Source organism: Pelmatolapia mariae, linkage group LG12 (genome assembly GCF_036321145.2).
Source record: "Pelmatolapia mariae isolate MD_Pm_ZW linkage group LG12, Pm_UMD_F_2, whole genome shotgun sequence".
NCBI lineage: Eukaryota > Metazoa > Chordata > Actinopteri > Cichliformes > Cichlidae > Pelmatolapia > Pelmatolapia mariae.
In genome coordinates, this window is record NC_086237.1 from 22,733,184 (window position 1) to 22,761,016 (window position 27,833).

Sequence of the window (27,833 nt, forward strand, 5' to 3'; positions counted from 1 at the left end):
GACTCAAAAAGTTCAGCTTTTGTCTCATCAGTCCACAAAAATCTCAGGGATCTGGGAAGGGAAGCTGTTTTTTTGTTGGCAAATGTGAGACGAGTCTTTGTGTCCTTTTTGTTCAGAAGTGGTTTTTGCCCCGGGAGTCTCTCATGGGTGCCATTTTTGCCTAGTCTCGTTCTTATTATCACTGACCTTAACTGTTCTGCATGCATGTTTGGGAGGATGACAACTCTTGGAAAAGTTCATCACACACATAATACAGAATTAACAGGAAATGAAAACAAAGGTGGGCATCATATCAATCAGATTCCATTAATTTGAAAAAAAAAAGGTGCTTGTTGATACATTGATTTTAATATGAGCTGAACGGTCTTAAAATTCAAGTACACCTTTTCCCCATTGTTCATGCACTCAACAGAAGACCGAGGAATCAAACATTTTTCCGCTGATCGGAAATATAGATGCTTACTGCTTTTCTATCGAGCAGGAACATCTCGAGTATACACGATCTTCGGAGGAACCCTTAACTCTGGGAGGGACCCCCTCCCCACGCACATGTTTACTGTCCCGCTGAGCAGTGGAGGTAGTGGTAGGTGACTTTGACATTTGTAGCTGCTGGCGAGGCACTGTCTATAATCATAAAGACACTGGCAGCGGTAGAGTTTGGAGGGATTCTGGGGTCTGTGTCACATTAATAAGATAATGACGAATGTGTTTTAATTCATGATAAGTTCCGAGTGGTGTGGAGGTGTGGGAAATAATCAGTGGGTTTAAATCGGTTAGCCTGGTACTGTAGCTCTCTGGCTGTGTGAAACAACGCCATCAACAACCCGGGAGCAGAGCTGCCCGGTTTCTGAGTGTGTGCAGGTGAGTGAAAATGGCATGTTTTGATTTACGCGTTAACTTTAATTTAAAAGACAGTCTCGTTTGTCTCCAGACTGAACTCTGGAAAAGATCAGATCAGTGCGCTGATTTAACTTTTATGTCAGGCAGAATCAGTTGTTGTGCTTAGTTCAACTTTTCTGTTAGAGTTCACAGATATTTGTATGCTTACGAGGTAAAATGTTCACGCCAGAAGTTGGGTGCATTAATAACCTTTTTAAAAGTGACACTCCTATAAAAATTGTTATGTGTTTAACTTTTATTTAAAACAGGAAGTCCTGTGAGAATAAACCGGTTCTTTAAAGAAAAGCACAAGAGAAATAAATCATTCATCTGCTATATGGTATCAGGATATATTTTTAGAAAAATACAGATAAAAAGTAAAGGTATCTCATAAATACATTCCTTCAGATCTTGTTGTTTCTTGAGGAAAGTGACGGTTTAGCCTTTTCCTTTTTTATGTCAGCTTTAAATTTGCTCCAAAGGATAAATTCACAAATTTTGTGCTTCTATTATACAAAATGAATGCTAATAAATCCTTATAATTGTTGTTGATTTAAAAAAACAAAAAACAAAAAAAACAATGATATCTTTCAATGGGACAAAGAACACGTGTGTGTAATGTATATTCTGTATTTGGATGTGTTCAAGTGTTCCTGCTATTGCTGTTGTTTTTTATGGATGTTTTTTTTCTTTCCCATCCACCTTCACCTGAACTTCCCTTCCTTTCATTCCCTCAGTGCTGACCTTTACCCCACATGAAGCAGCGCATGCTTTCCATGTCAGCTGTTACAGGCAGGCTGTTTACAGGACTCTCGCTGGGAAATGTAGCCTGCAGCCAGGTCCAGCTGTCATAGATAACACACTCATGTGTGTATACATAGGACTAAGTCACCTAAAGTATACAAGTGACTGTGTAGATTGTAATTACTTCTCTTGCTTCTGTTTGACTGAATTTACTGAATAATTTTCTTAATATATGAAAGTAAGAACTTCAGTGTTGCTGTCCTGAGAGAGTGTCTGACCTCTGACCTTCAAATCAGTAACTTAAACAGTACACAGAGACAAACACTACTTAGTATTTCAGTTTTTCTTATAGTCATGATGTATTTTAATATGCTTTAAAGAGGAGTTTATTTTTTATGGGGATTCATTAAGTTTGGACATCAAAAGAATTGTGCTTTTTCCAAGAAGGAGAAAGACAAATATTTAATAGTGATCTTTTAAAAAATAGTCTTAAATATTAAGTATATGAACAGTTACCCAATTAAAACATAATAATGGTTGAAAAAAGCAATTACTTCGTTGTTTTCTAGTTGTTGTTATAGTCATCATTTGCCCTGAAATGCCAAGTTAAAACCGTCTATCCCATTTTTAAAATCTAGAAATGTCTTTTTTTTCATTTCATCTCAAATCACCTTTTCTTGAGCATATTTTCCAAAAAACAATTTAATGCTGCAAATTCAAAATTTTGCATTATGTATCACAAGCCTTTATACCCTGATAGTGGCCTTTCCTACCATTAAAAATTAGTCAGGATCTGTAATTTGGGAAAGTTACACTGAAAAATTGGGAAAAATCTAAAAAATAAAACATGAAAGCAGTCCTTTAAAAAAATGCAACAATGCTTCATATGAACCGAGAATTCATTTTTCGTTCCTCTTAATGAATCTTAATTGATTTGCTGCATTTATTTGCATGTTCAGAGAAGATTATATCAGTACTTGTTGTCTTTTTAATGCGTCTTAATAAATTTTATTCTTAACATGAATTATCAGACTCGTCCAGGACAAAGTGCACGTGGTTTTTGGTAATTTAAAATCCTGCACATATTTAACAAAATGATTCTCTCAGATAGAGTTAATGTACCACCTGGAAACTCCAGAATTTAGTTCTATTGCGATTAGACTATCTACTGATATTTTTGTTTTTATGGTCCGACATGTCATATTTGCTCAATGCAGCATGAAAGCTGAACAAAAATAGCATTTTATTTTTCATTTTTGTGACTAAGAATTTCCTATTTATAAAGTCCTTTACATATTTTATTTTTCATTTTTGTCAAATACAACTATAGACCATTCAGACATTGTCTTTAGTTGTCTTTTGCAGAGTTAAGTTTGTTTTATTAATGTATATTCAAATATGGAACTTCACTGAAGGCTTTAATTACAGTGTGGGGCCAAACAAGGCCTGAAAGATGGGCTTTAAAAAATCTAGGATAGGAATTCACAGGCAATTATCATACATGTCCAAGATTTCCAGCAACTCAAAGATGGTTCATGATCAAGAAATGAGATGATTTGAGATGGAATGACCCTTTTGTGTTTTAGACCAGCTGCAGCTTTCAGCCACCAGGTGGTGTCTGACACTAAACTATTTTTCACATTCATAGTTCAGACTCCAGTTTTTAATCCACTTATAGAAAATCCATTCCAAGTGTCAAAAAGACAGTCGGTATGCTGTTAACTTGGCTCACATTTGATGAAAAAATGTTTCTGTTCTCTCGAATTAGTTTTGACATCTGCCTTGTTCCTGTTGCAGTTTCAGGAGGATGTCTGTGAATGCTGGAGTTTGCACTTTGGGGATTTATTCTGTGGATTCTGCTGCTGTGGAGGATAAATAGTAAGACAGTAACAATGCCCGTGAAAGGGGAGGAACTTCCTTCTGCAGCCGAGGAGGACGTGCCCACTGCACGCAGCCCTCATGCAGGCATGCATCCTCTGTCAACAGTTGCAGCTGCCTCACAACATGCTGAACATAACGTGCCTCAGGCTGCCAGTGCATCTGCGGGTCTTTATGGCAAAATAGTGGACTCTGATGCTCTGCAGGGCTCCACGGAGGCAAATTCAAAACAGCCAACGGTGCCGCCGACCACCCAGAAACCTTCTAAGAGCGTCCCACCAATGCTGAGCTCAGGACCTAAGGCGAGGGAGCGGCTGAAGTTTATTCTTGGAGCATCAGAGGATAACTCTTCGGACGAGGAACCTCTGGTCACGAAACCTCCAAGCGGTGCATCTCAGCCACCGACCTCCACCATCAAATCTTCCCCTCCACAGGCGCCTTCTGTAGTACCACAGCCCAGCTCAACGGTCATCAAGTAAGGGCTTTAAGTAAATGAATGTCAGCTATCTAGGTTGGGGCTTGTTTTTACTGCTCTGTCATGTTATAAACAAGCAAGCTGTTCACTTACACCATTTATACACTCGCACTATAATGAGGGCATAATGTAAACTGGAGTGTTTTTTAGGTCTAGATGAACATTCAAAAAAAAATTGGGCACATATTATCGCATCGGTAGCGCGCTCCTTCGTGCCCTGTCTCCACAAGCTGCACGAGCTGACCTGTGTTATTGTCACATGCCAAATATCTTGGCTCTATTAATGGAACAAGAGCCTCAGCCAATGACTTTGACAAGCGGTGGTGGCGTTAGTCGAGGTCAGAGCACAGCAAGCGCTTTGAAATTGTCAACAAATGTTAGTTTTCTTCTTGTTCCTCTGCGATATCGGTGAATTAAGAATTACTTTCATACCAAAGGGTGGTTTGTGATATCATGGAGGGTACAAGGATTCCTTCAGTGCACACAGGTAAGTAACTGGCTTGACACGAGTAGCTGAATTGACTTATGGTCTTTATTGTAGTTTAAATATTCTTCTTTTTATTATTAATTTTCTTTCTTTCTTTATTTGCTGTTTAAACAGTTTTTATTATAACCATTTACCAAAAGCATATTCGGGTTACGCTTATACTCTTTAATAAACATGGGCTTAAACTGCAGACCCTCAGCTTTAGTTTGAGGGTATTCATATGCATATTAAATGAAGGGTTTAACTGTCAAAGATGTCTAATCTGTAGCCTCCTCTCTTTCGAAATTGGAAAATTACCTCAAAAGCGTGGCCTGTGCCTGCTATTTCCTCATTTTTCATAAATGAACCAGTTAAAAGGTCAGTATTTGTTTTATTTTCTTTATTTTCTTTTTCCTTGGACCCACAACATGTGGTCAAAGGAACATTCAGTGCATGTAAAACATGCAAGAGAAAAGAGCGGGATCATTAAGCTACATTCTGACAAAATAAGGAGGCACTGGTGAACTCTGCAGGTTAAACATGACGGAAAGTCCAAAGGAAGACACCAGTGGTGGTGGTGGAGGCTCACAGGATCCTTTCCATCCAAACAAATCAAGAAGACTCTCTAAAAGGCATCCAAGTGATACTTATTCAAGTCTACTTTCAGAAGAAGACTTGAGCAAACGGAGGTGTAGAGACCCACCATAGGGTGCAAACCATACATCTGCCTGGTGAATAGAAAGGTTAGATTAATCTTTGCCAAATATCTTCAGTCTCTGGATGATTATTCCTTACACAGATTAATCAATATAAATATCAGAGGGATGGGGGAAAAATACGGGAGCCAGAAAAATGCGGCTCAGCAAATAGAGCAAGTCATTTTCCAATTGGAAGGTCGGTGGTTCAATCTCTGCCTCCTTTCAGCCCATGCGTGTCATTGGGCAAGACACTGAACCCCAAATTAGAATATATCCCTCACCACTGGAGTGTGAGTGTGAGTAATAAATAAAAGGTGTGTAAATGGGTGGCTATGAATGCCACTGAACTTCATGTTCCCAGCACAGATAGGCAATGACCCAAAACATACCCTGAAGCCAACCCAGGAGTTTGAAGAGTAAACAAGCTGCAGCAAATCTCAAAGTTAGAAACCGTTTCTTGATTAATATCCATAAGTTCTAGACATGAGATAGCCACTAGCTGACAAAGATTTTGTTATTTTTGTTCAATTAGAAAACGGTTTTGTTTATTTTTGTTTATTTATCCATGTATTAAATACATGGATATTTATTAGACTGGCTGTAGCTCAACAGGCAGAACAGTCGACTGTTCTGCCTGTTGAGCTACAGCCAGTCTAATAAATGCTAAATATCAATGCTAAATATCTTTGGTTAAGTTATTCTCTGATGCGCCCACTGGGGCGTGAATGTGTATGAACGTTAGATGGAAAACACTTGAGCCAAGAAAAAGCTACTAGAGCTCCATCGGCCTGGATTTATGCGTGTTAGTGGGTATATTGTGGTTTACACGGCGAAGAAGAGAAAAGTGAGATGTTTCGAAGCGTCTTCCTATACTTTGTTGTTACTGCACTTAAAAACAAACAAACAAACAAAATCAGTCTGCTCGTGTCGTGCGCGACCGTTTTTAGCCCTTTGGTGCCCAATATTAAACATTTCCAATAATGGATTTAGTGGAGCACTGCTCGCTTTGTTTCCAAAGAGCAGCCAGCGCTTTGGCTCAGGGGACTTTACTTGCAGATATGCGGCTGCACATGTGGGAGGGGAGAAGGGAGGAAGCGGACAAGAGGAAGCACTTTGTGGAAGTCTCCTTTGTTTTGGTTTTAGGTTTTAAAAACTCTTTTTTTATCTTAGTAGTAACACAGCGCGATGTATCATGGAGGGAAACGACTACCCGAGTATCAGCTTATTTCCATATCTCCACAGGTAAGTCCAATAATGCAGAGGGCTGCTGCAGTTTTCGGTAATGTGATACTTTGGTATGTGGAAACTAAACACAGAACTAGTAGTTACTTTGTGTTGAAACTAGTGCCGCTGCAGCACCTTTTGTAGGCTCGTTTGTGAACAGGAAGGGCCGCTGTAGTTTAGGGGCTGTGCACAGCTTGCACGCATATAAGGAAACGGTAATAATCAAGCAGTCATTATTGCCGCAAGCCTGTCACTGCGACAAGCCAGCGGTGTTTTAGCCCCACCGATTTTTCTAGTAATCCCCAAATCGTGGTTATGATTAGATTATCACTGTTTGTGCAACGCAGTAGGCTGCGTATCGGGTTAAACTAAACCCTCTTGTCCCGGAAAAAAAGTCAGCAAGTGGTTGATACCGAAATGGAAAGCGTTATCAGAAAGCAGCACAATAACAGACTGTATTTCCCTGAGTGAACAGGAGTGAAGTGTAAAGTTCACATATCAGCACAGGCGCACGAACTGCTGCTGCGCTGCTTTACTGTGTGGCTTCACTGATGGGGCAAGGGCGTCTCTCCCTGGGGGTGGTTTAAAAAGAAACAGCGAAACCCCGGACTGAACGGCACCCCGGCAGACAGATGACGATAACGATGGTATGTGCGTGAAATGTTCAAATGTTCTGGTGCTGTGCAGTCCAGTTATGTATTTCCAAACATGGGAAAAAGCTTCGCCTGTTTCTTATCGTTGCTCGGTGTATGTGTGTGTGTGTGTGTGGTGGGATTCATGTGGTGTGATATCACTTAAAATAAGTACAGCTCAGTTTAACTTATTTGCATTTATTTCATATTTAGCTGTAGTTGATTTATTATTGTTATGTGAAAAATGATAACAGAGAAAAACATTTCATTGCCCTTACACCACTACTGCATGGTAGTCTGTGGGCAGAGGTGAAGGGTCCACAGCTGCACTTGTTCAAAATGACTCATATATACATATACCGCTAAAAAAAACAATCTTACTGTTCTCTTAACTCTGATTTTTGAAGCCGGGCCTCAAAGGATTGATGATTTTGGTTTCCACTGACCCTTAAGACGTTTTGTTTTCAACAAATTACACGATGTTTATTAGCTAAGATTGTCAAGAGTCTGTGTTTGATTTAAGTGTGTTTGACTATTTATTTAGGAATGACTGATTATTTTGGGTCATGATTATTCTGAGTCATTACCTCCAGCTGAACATCTAGGCTGCTCTGACATGTGAGATGGTGCACTGCCAAAATCAAAACGCCAAATAAAGGGCAGTTTTTAGAAGGATGGTGCTTCATCTCTCCAGTACTGCTCCAGACTGTAGTCATCTGGGGTGTTTTCACTACTGTTCATGGGATATAAAGGAAACAAACAAACAAAAACATTTTCAGCACAACACATTTTAACATGTCACTGTAGGTTCTCAGTCATCCAGGCAATATGAATTCTTTAAGTGTGTGAAAATTTTTAATTTCTTAACCAAAAAGTTTCTTCAGTTCTAAAAGCAAAAGGTAGAGAGTCACAGTTATACCTGCGGTATAGAGGGTTAATACCAAGGTTCACTGAAGCTGTAAGCAGGTGTTGGCTGAATGTCTTACACACATTTCATGTTGCATTTTTTGTTGTTGTTGTTGTTGTTGTTTTTCCATCTCAAATCTGGTACGTTGCACATATGCAGTAATGCTGGTTATATATGCTGTGTGAATATAATGAGCAGGAAATTGGACTAAAGGTAAAGTGTGCATGATTACACCATGATGACAACACATGTACATTTATTGGCTTAGCTGAGGTGAACATATGATAAAAGGGGCCGCCAAGAGTGGTAGATTCAATGCAATATCTGCAGCTATTACTGTGTTCAGGTTACACTGTTCTGAGTTTAGTGCGCAGACTCTTGGATTTAAGGGTATAAAAACTGGGCTGCTCCACAGGCTGCCCTTGCCTGTTGCAGAGAGACTGATTCTAGACTTTGGGTTTTGATTTTCAGTTTAAATTCGGTTGCTTGTTGTCTTCATGCAGTTCACTTTTTTGGGGGGTCAAGACTAACTGTGAACTTTCCAATGCAGGCCTAGCATGTCTGGTCTTCACTTGGTGAAAAAAGGACGTGAACACAGAAAGATGGATCTACACAGGGACTTTACCGTGGCCTCTCCTGCAGAGTTTGTCACAAGATTCGGTGGCAGCCGTGTCATAGAAAAAGTAAGAACGAAGCCCTTCTTGAATTTCTAATTTATCTACATTTTTCTGAGCGATATTTATGTTGGGTCCTCTTACAGGTGCTGATCGCTAATAATGGCATCGCTGCAGTCAAATGTATGCGCTCTATCCGCCGCTGGTCCTATGAAATGTTTCGCAATGAGAGGACCATCCGCTTTGTTGTCATGGTAACCCCTGAAGACTTAAAAGCTAATGCAGGTAATTGTTATCAGTCATCGCCTAAAACGTATGTGATGAACCAGTAGAAATGCTTTTCTTACTGTGAGTAAGCTCTGAGCCTTGCTGCCTGTTTCCCTGCAGAATACATTAAAATGGCCGACCACTATGTGCCTGTACCCGGTGGCACCAACAATAACAACTATGCCAACGTGGAGCTGATAGTTGACATTGCAAAAAGGATTCAAGTGGAGGTACTACTCACCGTTTATTTAAACAGCGGTTCTTTTTAGCACGGGCCCACCGTGCTGTATTCAGTTGTTACTTTCTCTGCCTGTAAATAAACAACAATCTGTTTCTGTGCACATTCCTCTTTACAGGCTGTCTGGGCTGGTTGGGGTCATGCATCTGAAAATCCCAAACTGCCTGAGCTCCTGAGCAAAGTGGGCATTTCATTTTTGGGTAAAAGAGCAGTTTCTTTCATTTGATTACTTTCATTTAGTTAGAAAGCTCTGTGCTGCTTCTCATGATGAATTGACCTCCGCTGTTTCTCTCAGGGCCATCCAGTAAAGCCATGTGGGCTTTGGGGGATAAAGTGGCTTCTTCCATTGTGGCCCAGAGTGCCGACATTCCCACGCTACCATGGAGTGGATCAGGTGATGCTTTTCCTCTCTGCACTTACTCCGCCATAAACAAAGCAGCTCTAAGCAGGTGTGAGAGAGTTATCACTGTGCTCTATGCAGTCCTGTGAAAGCTATGTACACCTTTACTGCTTCAATAGGAATTAAGAGGGTAAGTAGTAGCCAGGTGCTGCTAATTTGAATGTGCTTGATTAACTGGTCATCAGCAGATATGAACACCTTTACAAAAGCAGAAGTTCAGCAACACAATGCTGAGGAGTAAAGAGATCAGCAATGATCTCAGAGAAGCGATTTCTCTCAGATTTATGGGCAACAACGCCCATAAATCTGAGAGTGGTTATAAATCAGTTTTCACACAAGTTAAAGTCCATCATTTTACAGTGATTAATCACAAGTAGAAAACATTGAAAACATTGTTCAGTCTTCCTTGGAGTAGACTGAAATTTGATTGCGCACCAGATTAAGATGTAGTTACACAAACTCCACAGGCCTCAGTTGGCACGTTAAATGTTAAAGTTCTTGACAGTGGAAGTAGAAAAAGACTGAACAGGCATGGCCTGCCTGAAAGGGTTACCAGGAAAAAGCCTCTCCCCTGTGAAAAAAAACGTGGCAGCACGGCATAGGTTTGCAGAGTTGCTACCGAACAAACGAAATGTCCTTCGGACAGACGAGACCAAAGTGGAGATGTTTGACCCTAATGCAGCGCGTTGTGATTGGTGAAATCCAAACACAGCATATCGGCATAAACACCTAATAACAACTGTAAAGCACAGTGGTGGCACAGACCTGTGCACATTGCAGTCACTCAGTCTGTCATGAACTACTTTGTATACCAGAGTCAGATGTGAGGCCATCTGTCTGACAGCTGAAGCTTGGCCAAAACTGCATTATGCAACAGGACAATGATCCCAAGCCCAGCAGCAAGTGTACAACAGAATGACTGAAGAAGTAAAGAATCAAGGTGTTGCAATGACCCAGTCAAAGTCCAGACCTTAGCCCAACTGATATACTGTGGCGGGTCCTTAAAAGAAAAATGTGAATGAATGCCCACAAACCTCGAAGAACTGATTGTTAAAAAAAAAACCAAAAAAAAAAAACCAGTGGGTCGCATGACTGTTACATGCATTAAACTTGTAATGTGTAATAGGATATACTGTGCTATTTTGCACATGGCGTAGACTCTATTATGTAGTACATACTCAGCTGGGACCATTTTGTTCTTACCTCGTGTGTGCTTGTGCTCCAGATCTAAGACTGGACTGGGCTGAAGAGGACCAAAGAGAGGGCAATGTCATCAATGTTCCTCCAGAGGTCTACAAACAGGGATGTGTTCACGATGTAGATGAGGGGATAGCAGTAAGTATAGTAACAAATCAACAATATTAATATCTACAAATTAATTTGTTTTAATCGAAATCTTTAGTAGATACTTTAGGTTATAAGTTGTGTCAGGTGCGTATTTTCCTTTTCTCTTCAGGAAGCTGAGAAAATTGGTTATCCAGTTGTAATCAAGGCCTCTGAGGGTGGAGGTGGAAAGGGTATTCGGAAAGTTGAGAGCTCTGATGATTTCCCAGGTTTCTTTAGACAGGTTTGTGCAGTTACGTTTTACAAACTAATGTCTAATTTACCCAGTTTCTTTTAATTTTCTTAGTAGCCAGGATGTCCACACTCAGTTGTTAATTTGCATGGTCACAAAATAAAATAAAATGGCACAGTACTCAGTTTGATAGACTTCCAGATTACAGCTCTATACTATATAAACTGTGATTGGATAGGTTGTGATTGTCGAGGAACAAGAAGACTTTACACTTCATATGTTATTCTGAGTGCAGGTCCAGACGGAGGTGCCCGGCTCACCCATCTTCATCATGCAGCTGGCTCAGCATGCGAGACACCTGGAGGTCCAGATACTGGGGGACATGTATGGAAATGCCATCTCTCTGTTTGGACGAGACTGCTCCATCCAGAGGAGGCACCAGAAGATCATCGAAGAGGCTCCTGCCACCATAGCTCCCGCTTCAACATTAGAGCAAATGGAGCGGGTAAGTTTATGTCTTTGTATTCTAATGCTAACACCCTAACGACATATTGTCTCCTCATTATTTCTTTGTGGCCTAGTGTGCTGTGCGACTGGCCAAGATCGTAGGCTATGTGAGCGCAGGTACTGTGGAATATCTCTACTCTGAAGATGGAAGTTTCCATTTTCTGGAGCTGAATCCTCGCCTGCAGGTGGAACATCCTTGTACAGAGATGATCGCAGATGTAAACTTGCCAGCTGCTCAACTTCAGGTAAACCTCGGTTAGGAGGCTCAGACACATAATTATGCCCAAGGAACAAAATGAGAAATTTGTTCTTATTGATCCTACAGATGCTGATCAGATTCTCCCATCTAAATATTTGCTTAATCTCTCACAGATTGCGATGGGCATCCCACTTCACAGAATTAAGGACATACGTGTGCTTTATGGAGAAAGTCCCTGGGGTGACACCATTATTAACTTTGAGTCTCCAGATTGCGTTCCTCTTCCGAGAGGCCACGTCATAGCTGCACGGATCACCAGTGAGAACCCAGATGAGGTGGACTTCAGCTTCATTAACCAGGAAACATAACACTGTGTTATGTACTGTTCATGTTTTTTAAACCACTGATTCACACTTACTCACTCACAGGGGTTCAAGCCCAGTTCGGGCACCGTGCAGGAGCTGAACTTCCGCAGCAGTAAGAACGTCTGGGGTTATTTCAGTGTGGGCGCGACTGGTGGCCTACATGAATTTGCAGATTCCCAGTTTGGACACTGTTTTTCATGGGGCGAGAACCGTGAAGAAGCCATTTCGTAAGCTCCTTTATTTTTATTTTATTTTTTCCTATTATCAGCTACTTGTAGGCTGTGCGGCAATGGCCAGTAACCCAGTATCTGCAAGCGCCCATGATGTTATAAAGTGGTACTCTGTTAGAAGATGCAGCATGCTTTTGCCAGCAATGCAGTTGTCTTAAATTTGTCAGCCTTAATTGGTGTTAGATTGTTAGTCTCTGTCACCGGCAGTGTATGTATTTGGGTTTCACATTTTCTGTATTTTCCAGAAACATGGTGGTGGCTATGAAGGAGCTTTCCATCAGAGGTGACTTTCGGACGACGGTCGAATACCTCATTAAATTACTTGAAACCGAAAGCTTCAGAAACAATGACATTGATACCGGATGGCTGGATCATCTCATTGCAGAGAAAGTGCAGGTAAGAGACTGAAGACAGATATGGACCATTAAACTTGTGTATAATTCCTTTAATTCACAAAGCCACGTGTTCTTTCTGCAGGCAGAGAGACCAAATACCCTGCTTGGTGTTGTCTGTGGGGCTTTGCTTGTTGCAGATGCTATCTTCAGAAAGAGCATGTCTGACTATCTACATTCCCTGGAAAGGTCAGTAGGCGCTTGTCGTTAATGTTTCACTGCAGCGCTCTTCCCGTGTCTTCATGTAATTGACTCTTATAAACATTATCTGCTGCATCTGTAGAGGTCAGGTACTGCCTGCAAACAGTCTGCTCAACTCTGTCAATGTGGACCTAATATATGAAGGAGTCAAATTCTGTCTGAAGGTATCTGCTTTATTCCTGTCCTGTTTTTTTTTTTTTTTTTTAAATTCAGCCTCTTACCTTTTTTAATGAATAGATTATCACCGCTGTTTCCTGCAGGTGGCTCGCCAGTCCCCAACAACGTATGTCGTTATTATGAATGGCTCGCACATCGAAATAGACGTCCACCGTTTGAACGATGGCGGCCTCCTGCTGTGCTACAATGGCAGCAGCCATATCACCTACATGAAGGAAGAAGTGGACAGGCAAGGCTACCACTGCGGGATTTTTGGGGGGTTTTTCAGTTTGGTTATTTACTTCTGGTTTAACTGATTACTCATTACCGGTACTATTTTAACCTTTCAGGTTTCGCATCACCGTTGGCAACAAAACCTGTGTTTTTGAGAAGGAGAATGACCCCACAGTCCTACGCTCACCCTCTGCTGGCAAACTGCTGCAATACATGGTTGAGGATGGAGGTCATATTTTTGCAGGGGAAACTTATGCAGAGATTGAGGTAACAGAATATACAGTGGATAGGATTTTGTGACTTATGCCATTTCTGCCGGTTCGTTTTGCTTCACTTATCCTTATTATTCAGGTGATGAAGATGGTGATGACGTTGACTGCGCAGCAGTCTGGCTGTATCCACTTTGTCAAACGACCGGGAGCGGTTCTGGAGCCTGGCTGTGTGGTGGCACGTATGGATCTGGATGATCCCAGCAGTATACACAGGGTGGGTTATTCCAGAGCACATCAAAATCTTCATTTCGAATTTTTTGCAAAAAATTCTAGCAATACTTTGGTGTCCTGTTTACATATTTGGTCTGTATCTATTCATTTTCTTTTCTTTTACTTCAGTGTAAGTTCTTCCTGTTATTGAAATTGCTGTCAAAACTTCCTCTCATTTTCTTTCCTCTTCCTTCACAGGTGGAACTCAACACAGCGGTGCTACCGCCTCAGCAGCCACTTCCCATGGCTGGGGAAAAGCTTCACCAGGTGTTCCACAGTGTTCTTGAAAACCTGGTTAATGTCATGGATGGGTACTGCCTCGAAGAACCCTACTTTAGCACCAAGGTATATATCAGCCCTTCTGCCACTGCAGATTTCTCATTACAAGACACAAAAGCGTTTTATTGACGTATACGAGCATGTTTGCATGTAAACCTACAGCTGAAAGAGTGGGTTGCTACCCTGATGAAGACTCTAAGGGACCCCTCACTGCCGCTTTTGGAACTTCAAGAGATCATGACCAGCGTGGCTGGCCGTATTCCACCTACTGTTGAGAAAGATATCCGCAAAGTCATGGCTCAGTACGCGAGCAACATCACCTCGGTCCTCTGCCAGTTCCCCAGTCAAAGGGTAAAATGCTATGCAAAGGCTGCTTGTGAGCTTTTTAAATAAATCGCTTTTACCAGTGTGATAAGATGACTTTTGGCTTATCTGATTCCAGATTGCAAACATTTTAGACAGCCATGCAGCAACCTTGCAGAGGAAAGCTGACCGCGAGGTTTTCTTCATGAACACTCAGAGCATTGTACAGCTGGTGCAGAGGTCTTTTTTTTTTTTTTTTTTTCCATTTGGTCAGATGCATATTGTGTAGTGGTGGTAGTAGCAGTAATATCTTTGAATTATGTTACTCTTGGAATTGTTGACACATCTGAATTTATTCTATTCAGATATCGGAGTGGAATCCGTGGCTACATGAAATCTGTGGTTCTCGATCTGTTGAAGCGCTACCTGCAGGTAGAGATGCAGTTTCAGCAAGGTAACATCAGCACCCCTTCAGGTTTTATGTCACCTCTTCTTTATTGCAATTGAAGCTCCGTTATGATGGAAACACTTTTTTTTTTTTTTGGTCCTTAACAGCTCACTATGATAAGTGTGTCATCAACCTGAGAGAGAAGCACAAACCTGACATGAGTCCTGTGCTCGACTACATCTTCTCTCATGCTCAAGTATCCAAGAAGAACGTCCTGGTCACAATACTCATTGTAAGGCTCTCATCGTTTTTCACTGAAGCAAACCTGATAACCGTTCATCCTACACAAAGTCATGTGGACGGACAGTGATGGAGATTTGTCTTTACCTTTGTATAGGATCAATTGTGTGGACGGGATCCCACTCTGGCAGATGAGCTCATGGCTATTTTGAATGAACTCACACAGCTTAGCAAGATGGAGAACTCAAAGGTAGCCTTGAGAGCTAGACAGGTAAGAGAGCTTGCATTGAGTTTTGCTATTTATTTTTAATATAGTAAACCTTCTAGAGAGAGAGAAGCAAAAGCTGTAGGAATGTCCAAGTCAACATTCTGTCTCATTCTTAAAAAGAAGGTCTGCACTGACCAGCCCAGCAACACCAAAAGGCCTGAAAGACCACAGAAGACAAATAAATTGGATGATGACAGAATTTTTTTCTGTGGTTAAGAAAATGTTTCAACATCTGAAAAAAACTCAAGAACAACAAGGTGCAAACCGCTGGTTACACTCAGGAACACGAAGGCCAGATTGGAATTGGCCAGAAAAGATCTGACAGATGCTGCACCTTTGTGGCAGAAAATTCTTTGAACAGATGAAACCAGAATGAACTTGTACCAGACTGATGGGAAAAGGAAAAATATGGTGGAGGATCCAAAGCATTATCTGTAAACGTGGTGGAGACAAAGATATGGCATGGGCATGTATGGCTTCCAGTAGAACTGGGTATCTAGTGTTTATTGATGATGTGACTGCTGATAGACACGGCAGGATGAATTCTGAAGTGTACAGGCCTGTACTCTCTGCAAACTGGTAATGATCCAAAGCGTACTGCAAACACAACCCAAGAGTTTGTCAAAGGCAAATAAATGGGATATTCTTCCGAAGAAGAAAAAAGTTTTGTTTTCCTTTTCCCCCCCAGAAATCTTTCACTGGCCAAGTCTGTCACCTGATCTCAACCCAACAAAGCAGCTTTTCAGTTATTACGCTGAAGGTGTCTGTGGTATAAGCCTGGCAGAGGGATTTTAAGGGAGGAAACGAAGCCTTTTGTGATGTTAATGAGTTCTAGACTTTCAGGCAGCCACTGACTTCTAAGGATTTTCATCCAAGGATTAAAAACAGTTCTTATATATAAAATTATGTTAGTTTGTCCAGTTATTTTGAGCCTCTGAAAATGGCGGACTGTGCATAAAAACTACTATAATTACTAAATAATTTTTGTGAAACCCATAGAATTAAAGCTGAAAGTTGTCACTTCAATCGTGTCAAGATTTTTTGATTTGAAATCCACTGTGGTGATTGACAGAAGCAAAACTACATGATTCTGTCTTTGTCCAACAAATTACAGATCTAACTGCATATGTTTTGTTTAAGTTTGAATAATCATGCATCTGCTTTAAAGTTATTTTATTTGACTATGTTGTTATAGTATTTGCAAATATCTCATAGGTCCTGATTGCTTCTCATTTGCCATCATATGAACTGAGACACAACCAGGTGGAGTCCATCTTCCTGTCAGCCATTGATATGTATGGTCACCAGTTCTGTCCAGAGAATTTGAAGGTTGGCTTTGTGTTTTGTATTTTAAAAAAACGTTTTTGTTACATCACTTTAGAGCAGCACATTTATACCGTGAATAATAAATATATTTTTTTATTTGCCACAGAAACTCATTCTCTCTGAAACCTCAATTTTTGACGTTTTGCCCAACTTCTTCTATCACTCCAATCAAGTTGTATGCATGGCTGCTTTGGAGGTATGGTTAGTGCATTCTCACAGACATTTTCTGTTTTATGCGTTTTTATTAAATGGTCATTCTGTTGTTCTGTCTTGACTTTCAGGTGTACGTCCGCAGAGGTTACATCGCCTATGAGCTAAACAGCATCCAGCATCACCAGCTGCAGGATGGAACATGCGCTGTAGACTTTCAGTTTATGTTGCCATCATCACATCCAAACAGGTGACACTTTTCCTTCAGACCGAGCCACGGACGAATGAAATGATATTCTCTAATTTCTGAGTCACGAATGAGTCACTACCACCTCCAAATTTGACCACATATTTCCTCTTTGTAGCATCCGAGGCTGTAAGCTTTCTCTTTCTCTGTGGAGATCGTTCACTTGTATTGATGGGGATTCTTTAAAGAGACTTTTCATATGAAATCCAGGCCTTAAAAACATAATTTAGGTGTCCTCTGTACAATGGTGGCCTGATCGATTAATCCAGAAAAGAAATGTTCACCTGTCCCCATGGAGTACAGGTGCAGTGCCACCCTGGTGCTGTGAAGTAACATATGGCTAACCCTGAATGCAGTTTTGCCTTACTTGACTTTGATGTGAATGTGCTTAGTCTCTTTAAAATTGCTTCAGTCTAATCATATTACCAGACGTAGTAGACATACAGTTTGATCATGCACTGCTAATATTCACCTGTTAATCATCTTATTTCAGAGGGAGCAGCCCTACTCTGAACAGGTAGAGTAAAGCTCCTCCCAAGCAACCAAACCACCGTATCGTCTGTTTGTCTCACAGCAATGCATGCTGGATGCACCATGTTGCTTTTTCCTTCTGCCCAGATACATTTGCTTAAGGACTGATTTGTCCTTTTAAATTCACTTTTATGCTGAACTGGGCCATCTGATTTTTTTTCCTGCTTCTTTCAACATGTAAGGCATAGCTGGGCTTTTTAAGAGGCACATTTTCAGCTTTTTTTCATGTTCCTCTTAAAAACCTCAGGCCTGAAATTACATTAATTGCTACCTAATGGCCAGCCTGCATTCTCCAACTTTTAATTTGCAAATCTAAAACCCGATATAGTAACAGTTGCTCTGGATTACAACAGCTCATAATCCCTTTCAGCTCACTTCCTGGTGGGGAATCGGCTTTGAACTGAGCCGGACTTGAGTCATGCATCTACTGACATCATTTGGACTTTAGCTGATGACTTGACTTGGCGATCCTCCCTATACTCCGAGATAAAAATACATTATTTAGCTAATCAGCCAGACAGATAATCGGGCCACGTAAGCAGGAGACAAAGGTGCATGCACATAGGCACATAATAAAATTCAGGCAGTAAAACATTTTGGTAATTAGAATTACAATGTCTATATTCCATAATTTAAATGACCGAGTATTGTGCAAAAGTCTTGAACCACCCCTTGTTTTGTCATATTTTGTTTCCAAGGAGCCAGACTTCATTTTACTGTGCTTTTTTTTTCTTTTCCAAAGTGGTCTTGGTCAACAGTTATTCTGGCTTTCTGGAGGACTTTCAAAGTTTTTCTTTGAAATTGGCTGCTTTTTCACTTATTTTCAGTTCAATCCTAATATCTGATTATTTTCAAAGGTGATTGCCAAAGGAGCTATTAGCTGAAAACTTGGCATATCTTGCCATGCTATGCAGTGTGTCCTTAAAAAGAAAAGAGGAAACTGGAAAAAGAAGTTTCAGGCCTTAAAATAACAAACAAAAACCCTACAGCCGGTTAAGTCTTTGTCAGGAAAAAAAAATCCACCCAAGACTGTCAAAGACTGTGACTGTAAAGGATACATTCTTAGGAAAGGGGAACAGGGAGAAATGGCTGATGTTCGCTAAATTACACAAGAACTGGACTGAATATCAGCAGCAACAGATCTTTTTTTGAGTAATGAACCCATATTTGACATTTTTGCTTCAAATCATCATCAATGTGTACAGAGGAAGTCAGGAGAGAGGAACAGTGAGTGTATACAGCCCTCTGTGGGTGGAGGCGCAGTTGTGACTTAGGGCTATATTTCCATCAGTGGTGTTTGGAATCTTGTCAAAATAGTCCTACTTGCATGACAAGGATCCCAAACACACTGTCAGTGCAGTAAAAGCAGACCTGGATTAAAAAAACCCCCACAGTGGAACACTATCAGTAACGGATTGGCCTCCCAGGAGCCCAGACCTCAATATAATTGAAGCAATGTGGGGTCATCTTCACAGAGAACAGAACAGGCAGCCAACATCCAAAGAAGAGCTTTGAATGTCCTTTAAGAAGCCCGGAGAACTATTCCTGTAGACTACATAAAGATATTAGAAGAAAGTTGCCTGAGAGAGTTCAGACAGTGTTGATGAATAAAGGTGGTCTAACCTTTACTTTCAAGCTTGTCAGAATTGTGCAAACTCAGTTTTTGCCTTATATACTGTTTTTCCATGTATGTTTGCACGTTTCAGCAAAATATGAAGAAATGAGTGGTGGTTTAAGACTTCATCACTGTACAAGATTTGATACTAAATCAGATGACAGGTTCTATCAGTTGTGTTTATATAACCTGTTACCCACCCTTTCTGTACTTGACTGAGAACTTTATGTTTAGGACTTGTAACCTTAAAAACTTCCTTTAAGCTGCCTCCGCTATCACCTGTATGTAGTTCCAGTATGATCTGATGGTGGTGACACTCTGTAATTTGTTTTTAAATAGACAAGACGAGTTATCCACTCTTGCTTTAATTGCTCTCTTTATGAATTTTTGGGCAACTTGTTCGTTAGTTTTATTGAAGAACATGCCTCACCTCATTGTCCAGTGGTTTTGACTTATTTTTAAATGCATTTTTTTTAGGGTTCCTGTGCCAGTCAGTGGATCAGGCCAATTTAAATTGAGAAGGCAGGGCAGTGAGCTCCTCCTGGATGGAGCCTTGTCTCCGCCATGCCAGCGAATGGGGGCCATGGTGGCTTTCCAGTGTTTTGATGACTTCAAAAGGTCTTTTTTTTTTTTTTTTTAAATTTGATGAATTATCTCAAAGTGAAATTGATCAAATGTTAATGTCTTTCTTTTGGTTTTGCAGGAATTTTGATGAAGTTCTTTCCAGTTTTGCCGAGCCACTTCTGGAGAATATTCCTTTCTCTGAGTCCTGCTCCGGTTTCTACGATGAGGAGCACTTCAAGGTGAGCGGCTGTGACTGTATAAAGAGGACGGGGCTTAACAATGATTTGGCTGTTTTAATCTATATGTGCAGGCTCTGATTTCTCTTTTATCTCCTGCAGAATGCCAGGGAGAACCCTATCCACATCATTAATGTGTCCATAAAAACAGCAGACGCAGAAGATGACGATGCCTTGGTCCGAGCCTTTACTGCCTTTTCCCAGTCAAAGGTTACCAACCAAATCTAAAATAAAACACTCTTCTTTTAAATAGCAGATCAGAGTTTTCTTTTTTAAATTTTCAGTGATTTTGACTTTTTATTTTATTTATTTTTTTTACAGAAAGCTATTCTCTTCGAGTATGGAATAAGGAGAATCACCTTTCTGATTGTACAGAAGGTAATTGTGTATCTTATGTGCAGTGCATCATGATCATAGATTGCTTTAATTTCATTCACATATCACTTTTCATAAAATCAAGATTTGGGGGGGGGGTATTTACCTTGACTAAATCCTATTGTTTGTGTTTTTCCATTTTTATTTCATTTTCCATTTAGAAAGTCCTTGCAGGCTTCTTTTTACTTTGAAAGGCTGCAGTCTAATTATTGTTTTAAATTTTCATTTAAACAGAGAGAATTCCCCAAGTTCTTCACATTCAGAGCTAGAGACGGAGTGAGTGTTTTAAACAACCTGCATTTACAGAGCTGACATGTCATTTCTAAGGAAACGATGACTGAATCTGTGCTTCCCTTCAGTTTCAGGAAGATCGTATTTACCGGAATCTGGAGCCAGCTTTGGCCTTTCAGCTGGAGCTCAACCGAATGAGGAACTTTGACCTGACAGCTGTTCCCTGCGCCAACCACAAGATGCACCTCTACCTGGGAGCTGCTCGTGTCCAGGAGGGTGCTGAAGTTACGGACTACCGCTTCTTCATCCGAGCAATTATCCGCCACTCAGATCTCATTACAAAGGTAAGTAAACAGAACAAATTTTGACTTTTGTTTTATATGTCCAACAAGATGAGAAATGTACTTGTAGCATGTGTTATTTTGCTGTTTGAAAAAGATTTTTACACTCAAAGAACTTAAAGCCACTACATGTTTATTTATAACCAGGAAGCTTCATTTGAATACCTCCAAAATGAGGGAGAACGTCTGCTGTTGGAAGCCATGGATGAGTTGGAGGTGGCCTTCAGTAACACCAGTGTTCGCACAGACTGCAATCACATCTTCCTAAACTTCGTCCCCACTGTTATCATGGACCCATCTAAAGTCAGTGTTCTGCAATCTCTATTGCAGTATATTTTCACAATAAGTTATTAAGACAAAATATGCATAGAGTTCTCGAGATTATAGTACATTTTATTTTGGTGAATAAATTGTGCTATGACTTTTTTTTTAAATATACATTACATAATTTTAGTGTTTTATCAGTCTTTCAGGTATGATTCTCTTTTTTCATAAATGTTTTACTGCTTTTAATATTTTACTACTTGTTTGTTACTAATATTTTGTTGTATCAGTAGTCCACATTCACAGATTCGATAGCTATACCGTGACCTGTAAAGCCTTCAGACTTCACATGTGACATGCTTGCTTGTCCTGATCTTTGATTTATCAGATCGAGGAGTCTGTCCGCTCCATGGTGATGCGATATGGCAGTCGCCTTTGGAAGCTGCGCGTCCTTCAGGCAGAGCTGAAGATCAACATCCGCCTTACACCGACTGGGAATGCCATTCCCATCCGCCTGTTCCTTACTAATGAATCTGGCTATTATTTGGACATCAGCTTGTATAAAGAAGTCACTGACCGAAGTTCTGGGCAGGTGAGGACAGTGTGTTGAGCTTTTTTCTTTTTTTCTTTTTTTTTTTTAAAACCACCAGGCGTTCATATTTTATTATTATTTTTCACAGTCATACAAATGTAAAAAATCAACTTGCCAATTTTCCCTTCTCAGATCATGTTTCAGTCATATGGGGATAAGCAGGGCCCCTTGCACGGGATGTTAATCAACACCCCCTATGTGACAAAAGACCTGCTGCAGGCCAAACGCTTCCAGGCTCAAACTCTGGGTACTACATATGTCTATGATTTCCCTGAGATGTTCAGACAGGTACTGTTAGCTCACTGATTTACTTATTTCAGTCTTTGATGTTCTGATGTTGTCTAAGCTCACTGTGAAAGTCTTCTCGTAGGCGTTATTGAAGCTTTGGGGTCCAGGGGACAAATGCCCAAAGGATGTGCTGATGTGCACTGAGCTCGTCCTGGACCCTCAAGGCCGACTGGCGCAGATGAACCGCCTGCCTGGAGACAACGACGTAGGATTATTTAAAAAAAAAAAAAAATTTAAAGATCATTTTCGTCAAAGGATGTTTCTTTAGTGATGCTTTTACCGATTATAATGATTCTCCTCCAGGTGGGAATGGTTGCTTTCAGGATGAAAATGAAAACTCCGGAGTACCCAAAGGGCCGAGACATTATTGTCATCTGTAATGACATCACTCACATGATTGGCTCATTCGGCCCTCAAGAGGACGAGCTGTTCGTCAGAGCCTCAGAGCTGGCTCGCACGGAAGGCATCCCCCGAATTTACCTTGCAGCCAACAGTGGGGCGCGCATTGGGCTCGCTGAAGAAGTCAAACACATGTTCCACGTGGCCTGGATTGACCCCGCTGACCCCTACAAGGTCTCTACACGTGTTTACTTTGTGAAAGCAGATGAAATAACCACTGAATTGTTGTAGCTGTTATTTTACATTTATAGTGGGTTGTTTTTTTTCTTCCTGCAGGGTTTCAAATACCTTTATCTGACACCTCAGGACTACACCCGTATCAGCGCCACCAATTCTGTTCACTGTCAGCATGTAGAAGAAGGTGGAGAGTCCAGGTACGATCTTTGCTCATAGGAAGTTGCAAAGTATTTGACATCCTTTACTTTTTGGATGCTTGTAAAGTATTTTATATATTCATTTCTTATGTTGTGGCTCCTTGTTTTTTTTCTTGGACTTTATATTTTAAGGTAAAGACGTTACAACATTACAGTTTTATTAAAGAAATATTCAACGAGCATAGAGAGACAGACGACAAGCAAGACAAATCACAAACTACAGTTTGTTAATAACAGGCAAGAGTGGGAATAAAAGGCTTGCTCATTGAAATCTAAAATATTTAACTGAAATCTAACTAATCTGAACTGATTTGAATGATAGAGATTTTTCACCTGTTTCAGGTACATCATCACTGACATTATTGGGAAGGACGATGGTCTTGGTGTTGAGAATCTGCGAGGCTCAGGCACCATTGCTGGAGAATCTTCTCGGGCCTATGAAGAGATCGTTACAATCAGTCTGGTGAGAACATGGATCTGATTTTAAGCAGCAGCATGCCAGAATCCCTGAGATTTTCATGTAAGCCCGTTGGTGCTCTTGCAGGTGACATGTCGTGCTATTGGAATTGGAGCCTATCTGGTCCGTTTGGGGCAGCGAGTGATTCAAGTAGAGAACTCTCACATTATCCTGACGGGGTCAGGTGCTCTAAACAAGGTTAGTAAGTCTAATCAGTTTTTCGCTCATCTAGCCAAAGGGCCAATGGGCTCATGCGTAGTGTGCTGTCTGTCCATCTGTCCCCAAGGAGAAAAAACAAAAACAAAAAAAAGTCAGTTCCTGTTTCTCTCCAGGTTTTGGGCAGAGAGGTGTATACTTCCAACAACCAACTGGGCGGAGTTCAGATCATGTACAATAATGGAGTCACACACACCAGTGTGCCAGATGACTTTGAGGGCGTCTTTACTATCCTGCAGTGGCTCTCTTACATGCCAAAGGTTGTGCTGAATGAGTGAATTTCACACATTTTGTGGTCTAAATATAATTATACAATAACTGAGGCAGCCCTTCTCATATAGTTCTTCTGTCTTCACAGGACAAACACTCACCTGTGCCCATCATAGCAACTACAGATCCAGTGGACAGAGAGATAGAATTTACTCCCACTAAAGCACCGTATGACCCCCGCTGGATGCTAGCTGGCAGACCTCACCCACGTAAGCTGCACGATCTAAGCTCTAAAACTTCTTTATGTCAGTAGTAAATGAAACAATTTCCTTTTTTCATTTGTGTTGTTAGTGGTGAGAGGTGCCTGGCAGAGTGGATTCTTTGACCATGGCTCTTTCATGGAGATCCTGAGTTCTTGGGCTCAAACAGTGGTGGTTGGGAGAGCACGGTAAATCTGCGCACTTGAAACGTACTTTATATGTATCCTAAATTGCAACTAGACCTTAACCACAAATTGAATGAACACAGGTTAGGAGGAATCCCCCTCGGCATCATCGCTGTTGAAACTCGCACGGTTGAGTTCACAGTGCCAGCAGATCCAGCCAACTTGGATTCAGAATCTAAAGTGAGTGAATGTCTCTTTGCATTTTTTCCCCATAATAAAGACATATAAAGCCATCAGTCTTATTAGAAGAGCATTTAAACTCCATATTCTGTGTGTTCATGTCAGGTTCTGCAGCAGGCGGGCCAGGTGTGGTTTCCAGATTCAGCTTTTAAGACGGCTCAGGCAATTTGTGACTTCAACCGTGAACGTCTGCCTCTCATGGTGTTTGCCAACTGGAGGGGCTTCTCTGGGGGGATGAAGGGTACACCATGAATATGCTAAACTCTGCAAAGAGATTGCATGACATGCAGTCCACACTGATGACATTTGCACAGTTGGATATTTTTTGTTGTTTAGGCACCACACTTCAGCACTTCTGTTTAAATTAAAATTATGGATCTCATAATAAAGTTATATTTACAGCAAAGCTTAAAGGTTTAGAGAGGAGTGGCTCATACATGTGGTGCAGGACATGTATGAGGACAGTGACACAGTGTTGAGGTGTGCAGCTCGAAGGATAGATGGGTTTGGAGATGGTGACACTAACAAAAAGGCAGGAGGCCAAGCTGGAGATATTCAGACTTTCATTGGGAGAGACCAAGATGGTCAAGATTAGAAGTAAGTACATTAGAGGGACAGCTCAGGTTGACTGATTTAGAGACACAGTTAGAGAGCAAGGCTGAGATGGTTTGGACATGTGCAGAGGAAGGATAGTGGATATACTGGGCAATATGTTAACTATATCTCGTGTCTTGTTATGATCTGATAAACCACAGCTGAAGCTCTGCACTTATAATGCAGTATTCATTATTGCATTTCATTTAAAAAAGAGCCGTGTAACTGCCAAAATATTTGCAATCTGGACTATCAAACACTGTTGTGTTAATCAAGTCTTCCTTTCTCCAGACATGTATGACCAGATATTAAAGTTTGGGGCCTACATTGTTGATGCTCTGCGTGATTTCCGCCAGCCAGTGCTGGTGTACATCCCACCACAGGCTGAACTGAGAGGGGGTTCCTGGGTGGTGATAGACCCTACTATCAACCCACTGTGTATGGAGCTCTATGCTGACAGGGAGAGCAGGTACATGAAGAAAAGTAACGCTTCAACTCTTAGAAATGGATGGATTTTGAGGGTAAGTTTGACATTTATGCTCCTGGGTATGCTTTTTCTATTCAGAGGGGGCGTGTTGGAGGCTGAGGGTACAGTGGAGATCAAATACAGAAGGAAAGACCTCCTGAAAACCATGAAAAGGCTGGATTCGGTCTATGCTAGTCTGGCTGAGCAACTCGGTAAAGCCTCTTTCTGTCTCAAGTCATCAAACGGCCTAAATATTTCAACTTTCTTTTCCATTACAATGTTAAAGAGAGCTGACTCAGAGCTCTTCTGTTTAACAGCTTCCCCAGACCTGTCTGACAAAGAGTGCAAAGGGTTGGAGGCAAAACTCAAAGCAAGGGAGGAGTTCCTGTTGCCCATCTACCACCAGGTGGCAGTGCAGTTTGTTGATCTCCATGACACCCCAGGCCGGATGCAAGAGAAAGGGGTCATCAATGTGAGTGTGTATCAGGACTGTGTGTGTGTGCGCGCGCGTGTGTGTGAGAGAGAGACCAGGAATTACAATGGAATCCAAGCTTTTCAAACTTATGCTACTGCTCCCTTTTGATCCTCTTAACAGGATATTTTGGACTGGAAGAATGCTCGCAGCTTCTTCTACTGGCGCCTGCGTCGCCTCCTGTTGGAGCAGGTGGTAAAGAGTGAGATTCTACAAGCCAACAAGGATCTCAGCGACGGGCACATGCAGTCCATGCTGCGTCGCTGGTTTGTTGAAACCGAGGGAACAGTGAAAGTATGTGAGAACAGCAGTTACTGCACAAAATTCAGTTTGCTCTGTTCGTTTTTTTGAAAAATGCAGGTATTAGAGAGTAGGTTACTTTATTTACATTAACATTTTTGAATTGTCAATGTATTTTAAATCATCAAACTGAAATTATGAGACTTATTTACTGCTCATCCGAGTCATGTCTAGTAAAGCGTTTTTGGCTGTGGATCACAGATCATGAGCAAGTCATTGTATTTTCCATGCATCACTGTTCATAGGTTTAAAGACATGTTCTCATGCTTTTCCAGGCTTACCTTTGGGATAATAATCAAGCAGTAGTTGAGTGGCTTGAGAGGCATTTGTCCCAAGAGGATGGCATCAGGTCAGCTGTTCGAGAGAACATCAAATACTTGAAAAGAGAAAACACTTTGAAACACATTTGCAGGTATGGAGACACACAGAACATTAGTTTATTACGTCTCAATAAATTTATAAAAGGAGCTGGACTGTGTACATAATTAAGTGTTTTGGTCAGAATGACTTATCACATTTGATCATGTTTGGGTAAAATTACCTGTAGTGTTGCAGTATTTTTAAGGGAAACTGAATCAGTTCCCAGTATTTTTCCGGAAACTCTGTGAAAGCCTCGCTTACATTCTGGGTTTGGCAAAGTAATTTAATACCTGTGGAGTGATGGTGGTGATAGACGATCAAACCGACTTTCTTGATTATAATTGATCCCACTGAAAACAATATTTTCTCCAGCCACATGCAAATATAATTTAGTACACTACTACATACATACATACTATATACACTACTATTACACATTAGTATTAGTCACACAGTCTGAACTCTCTTGGACAAGCTTTATTGTAATTTCTTGTAGTCATCAGGAATAGTTCTCCAGGCTCCTTGAAGGACAAAAAAATCTCTGCTTTGGCGGCATTTTGTTGTTCTGTGTTGAGATGATCCCACACTGCTTAATTCATGCTGAGCTCCATGACTTCTAATGTTCCATCATGTGTGTTTCTATCCACTGGCAATGTGTTTGGGATTATTGTCATGCTGAAAAATGAAGTGCAGCCCCAAACAGAGCCTCTGTCATGTTTTACAGATGGCTGTAGGACATGACTTTCAGATATTGTTTATCTGTTGTAGTTCTTTTTTAGGTCAGTGTTAAGTAGTGTAAGAGACACTACTGTAACACATGAAAATGGTCATGTACAAGGAATGGACTGAAAATAAATGAAAAAACAGCCAATGTACAACAAAAACATTTGCAAGACCTTCAAAAAGCCTGGGGAACTATTGCACAAGATGATCTTTTTTTTTAAATTACAAGAAAGTCTGACTCCATGGAAGCAAAATCTAATGAAATGAAAATTGGCTCGAGACTTTTGCACAGTACTTTAGTTTAAAGAAGAACCCATACCAGTTTTTATATTTTCCCCCTCTGCAAATATTATGTGAGAACATGTTTAAAAGACAACTTCCCCTTGTGTCTAGTCTGGTCCAGGCCAACCCTGACGTAGCCATGGACTCCATCATCCAAATGAGCCACATCATCACTCCGTCTCAGAGGGCCAAGCTGTCACATCTACTGGCGACTATGGACAGCACCAGCGACAGTTAACCTATGATGGCTTATCGGGATGAACTAAAACAAAACTCGGTGAATCTTGCGTTTAAGATTACAGTTCAGGTATTTAAAAAAATAATGCACAAGGAGAGTGTGTCCTAAACTTTTGTTCTACTGAGTGCCTTCCCATTTGAAAATGTTAGTCTTTCACATTGTTCATTTATGCATT

At 40.9% G+C, this 27,833-nt stretch overlaps 1 protein-coding gene across 3 annotated transcripts; it reads left to right on the forward strand.

The window, feature by feature from the left end:
- The first annotated feature begins 3,755 nt into the window (after nt 1-3,755).
- acacb (acetyl-CoA carboxylase beta) lies at nt 3,756-27,659 on the forward strand. Of its 3 annotated transcripts, none has more exons than XM_063490463.1 (53): nt 3,756-3,976; nt 8,454-8,586; nt 8,664-8,802; nt 8,905-9,014; nt 9,141-9,222; nt 9,318-9,416; nt 10,648-10,757; nt 10,879-10,989; nt 11,234-11,443; nt 11,520-11,690; nt 11,818-11,979; nt 12,073-12,236; nt 12,485-12,635; nt 12,717-12,820; nt 12,915-12,996; nt 13,093-13,238; nt 13,339-13,489; nt 13,574-13,708; nt 13,903-14,049; nt 14,146-14,334; nt 14,426-14,526; nt 14,652-14,740; nt 14,842-14,966; nt 15,072-15,185; nt 16,398-16,511; nt 16,615-16,704; nt 16,790-16,908; nt 17,399-17,422; nt 19,529-19,669; nt 19,755-19,854; nt 19,954-20,061; nt 20,173-20,229; nt 20,461-20,502; nt 20,586-20,801; nt 20,946-21,101; nt 21,451-21,654; nt 21,787-21,942; nt 22,025-22,147; nt 22,246-22,515; nt 22,618-22,715; nt 23,058-23,178; nt 23,260-23,370; nt 23,505-23,648; nt 23,747-23,867; nt 23,950-24,046; nt 24,127-24,223; nt 24,329-24,464; nt 25,109-25,286; nt 25,383-25,495; nt 25,601-25,755; nt 25,879-26,049; nt 26,331-26,467; nt 27,532-27,659. In XM_063490463.1, exons 1-53 carry the CDS (start codon nt 3,783-3,785, stop codon nt 27,656-27,658), a joined length of 6,945 nt encoding a protein of 2,314 aa, XP_063346533.1. In that variant the 5' UTR covers nt 3,756-3,782; the 3' UTR covers nt 27,659. The 3 variants fall into 3 exon arrangements, with proteins under 3 accessions (XP_063346533.1, XP_063346531.1, XP_063346532.1); XM_063490461.1 differs by lacking the exon at nt 3,756-3,976 and adding an exon at nt 6,280-6,382; XM_063490462.1 differs by lacking the exons at nt 3,756-3,976; nt 17,399-17,422 and adding an exon at nt 6,280-6,382.
- The last annotated feature ends 174 nt before the right edge of the window (nt 27,660-27,833 follow it).

Coding starts and splice junctions, on each gene's coding strand:
- acacb (XM_063490463.1), top strand. CDS start 3,783: ATGCTGAGCTCAGGACCTAAGGCGAGGGAGCGGCTGAAGTTTATTCTT. Junction 14,335..14,425: donor GCCAGTTCCCCAGTCAAAGG/GTAAAATGCTAT, acceptor ATCTGATTCCAG/ATTGCAAACATTTTAGACAG. Junction 21,655..21,786: donor CTGACCGAAGTTCTGGGCAG/GTGAGGACAGTG, acceptor TTCCCTTCTCAG/ATCATGTTTCAGTCATATGG.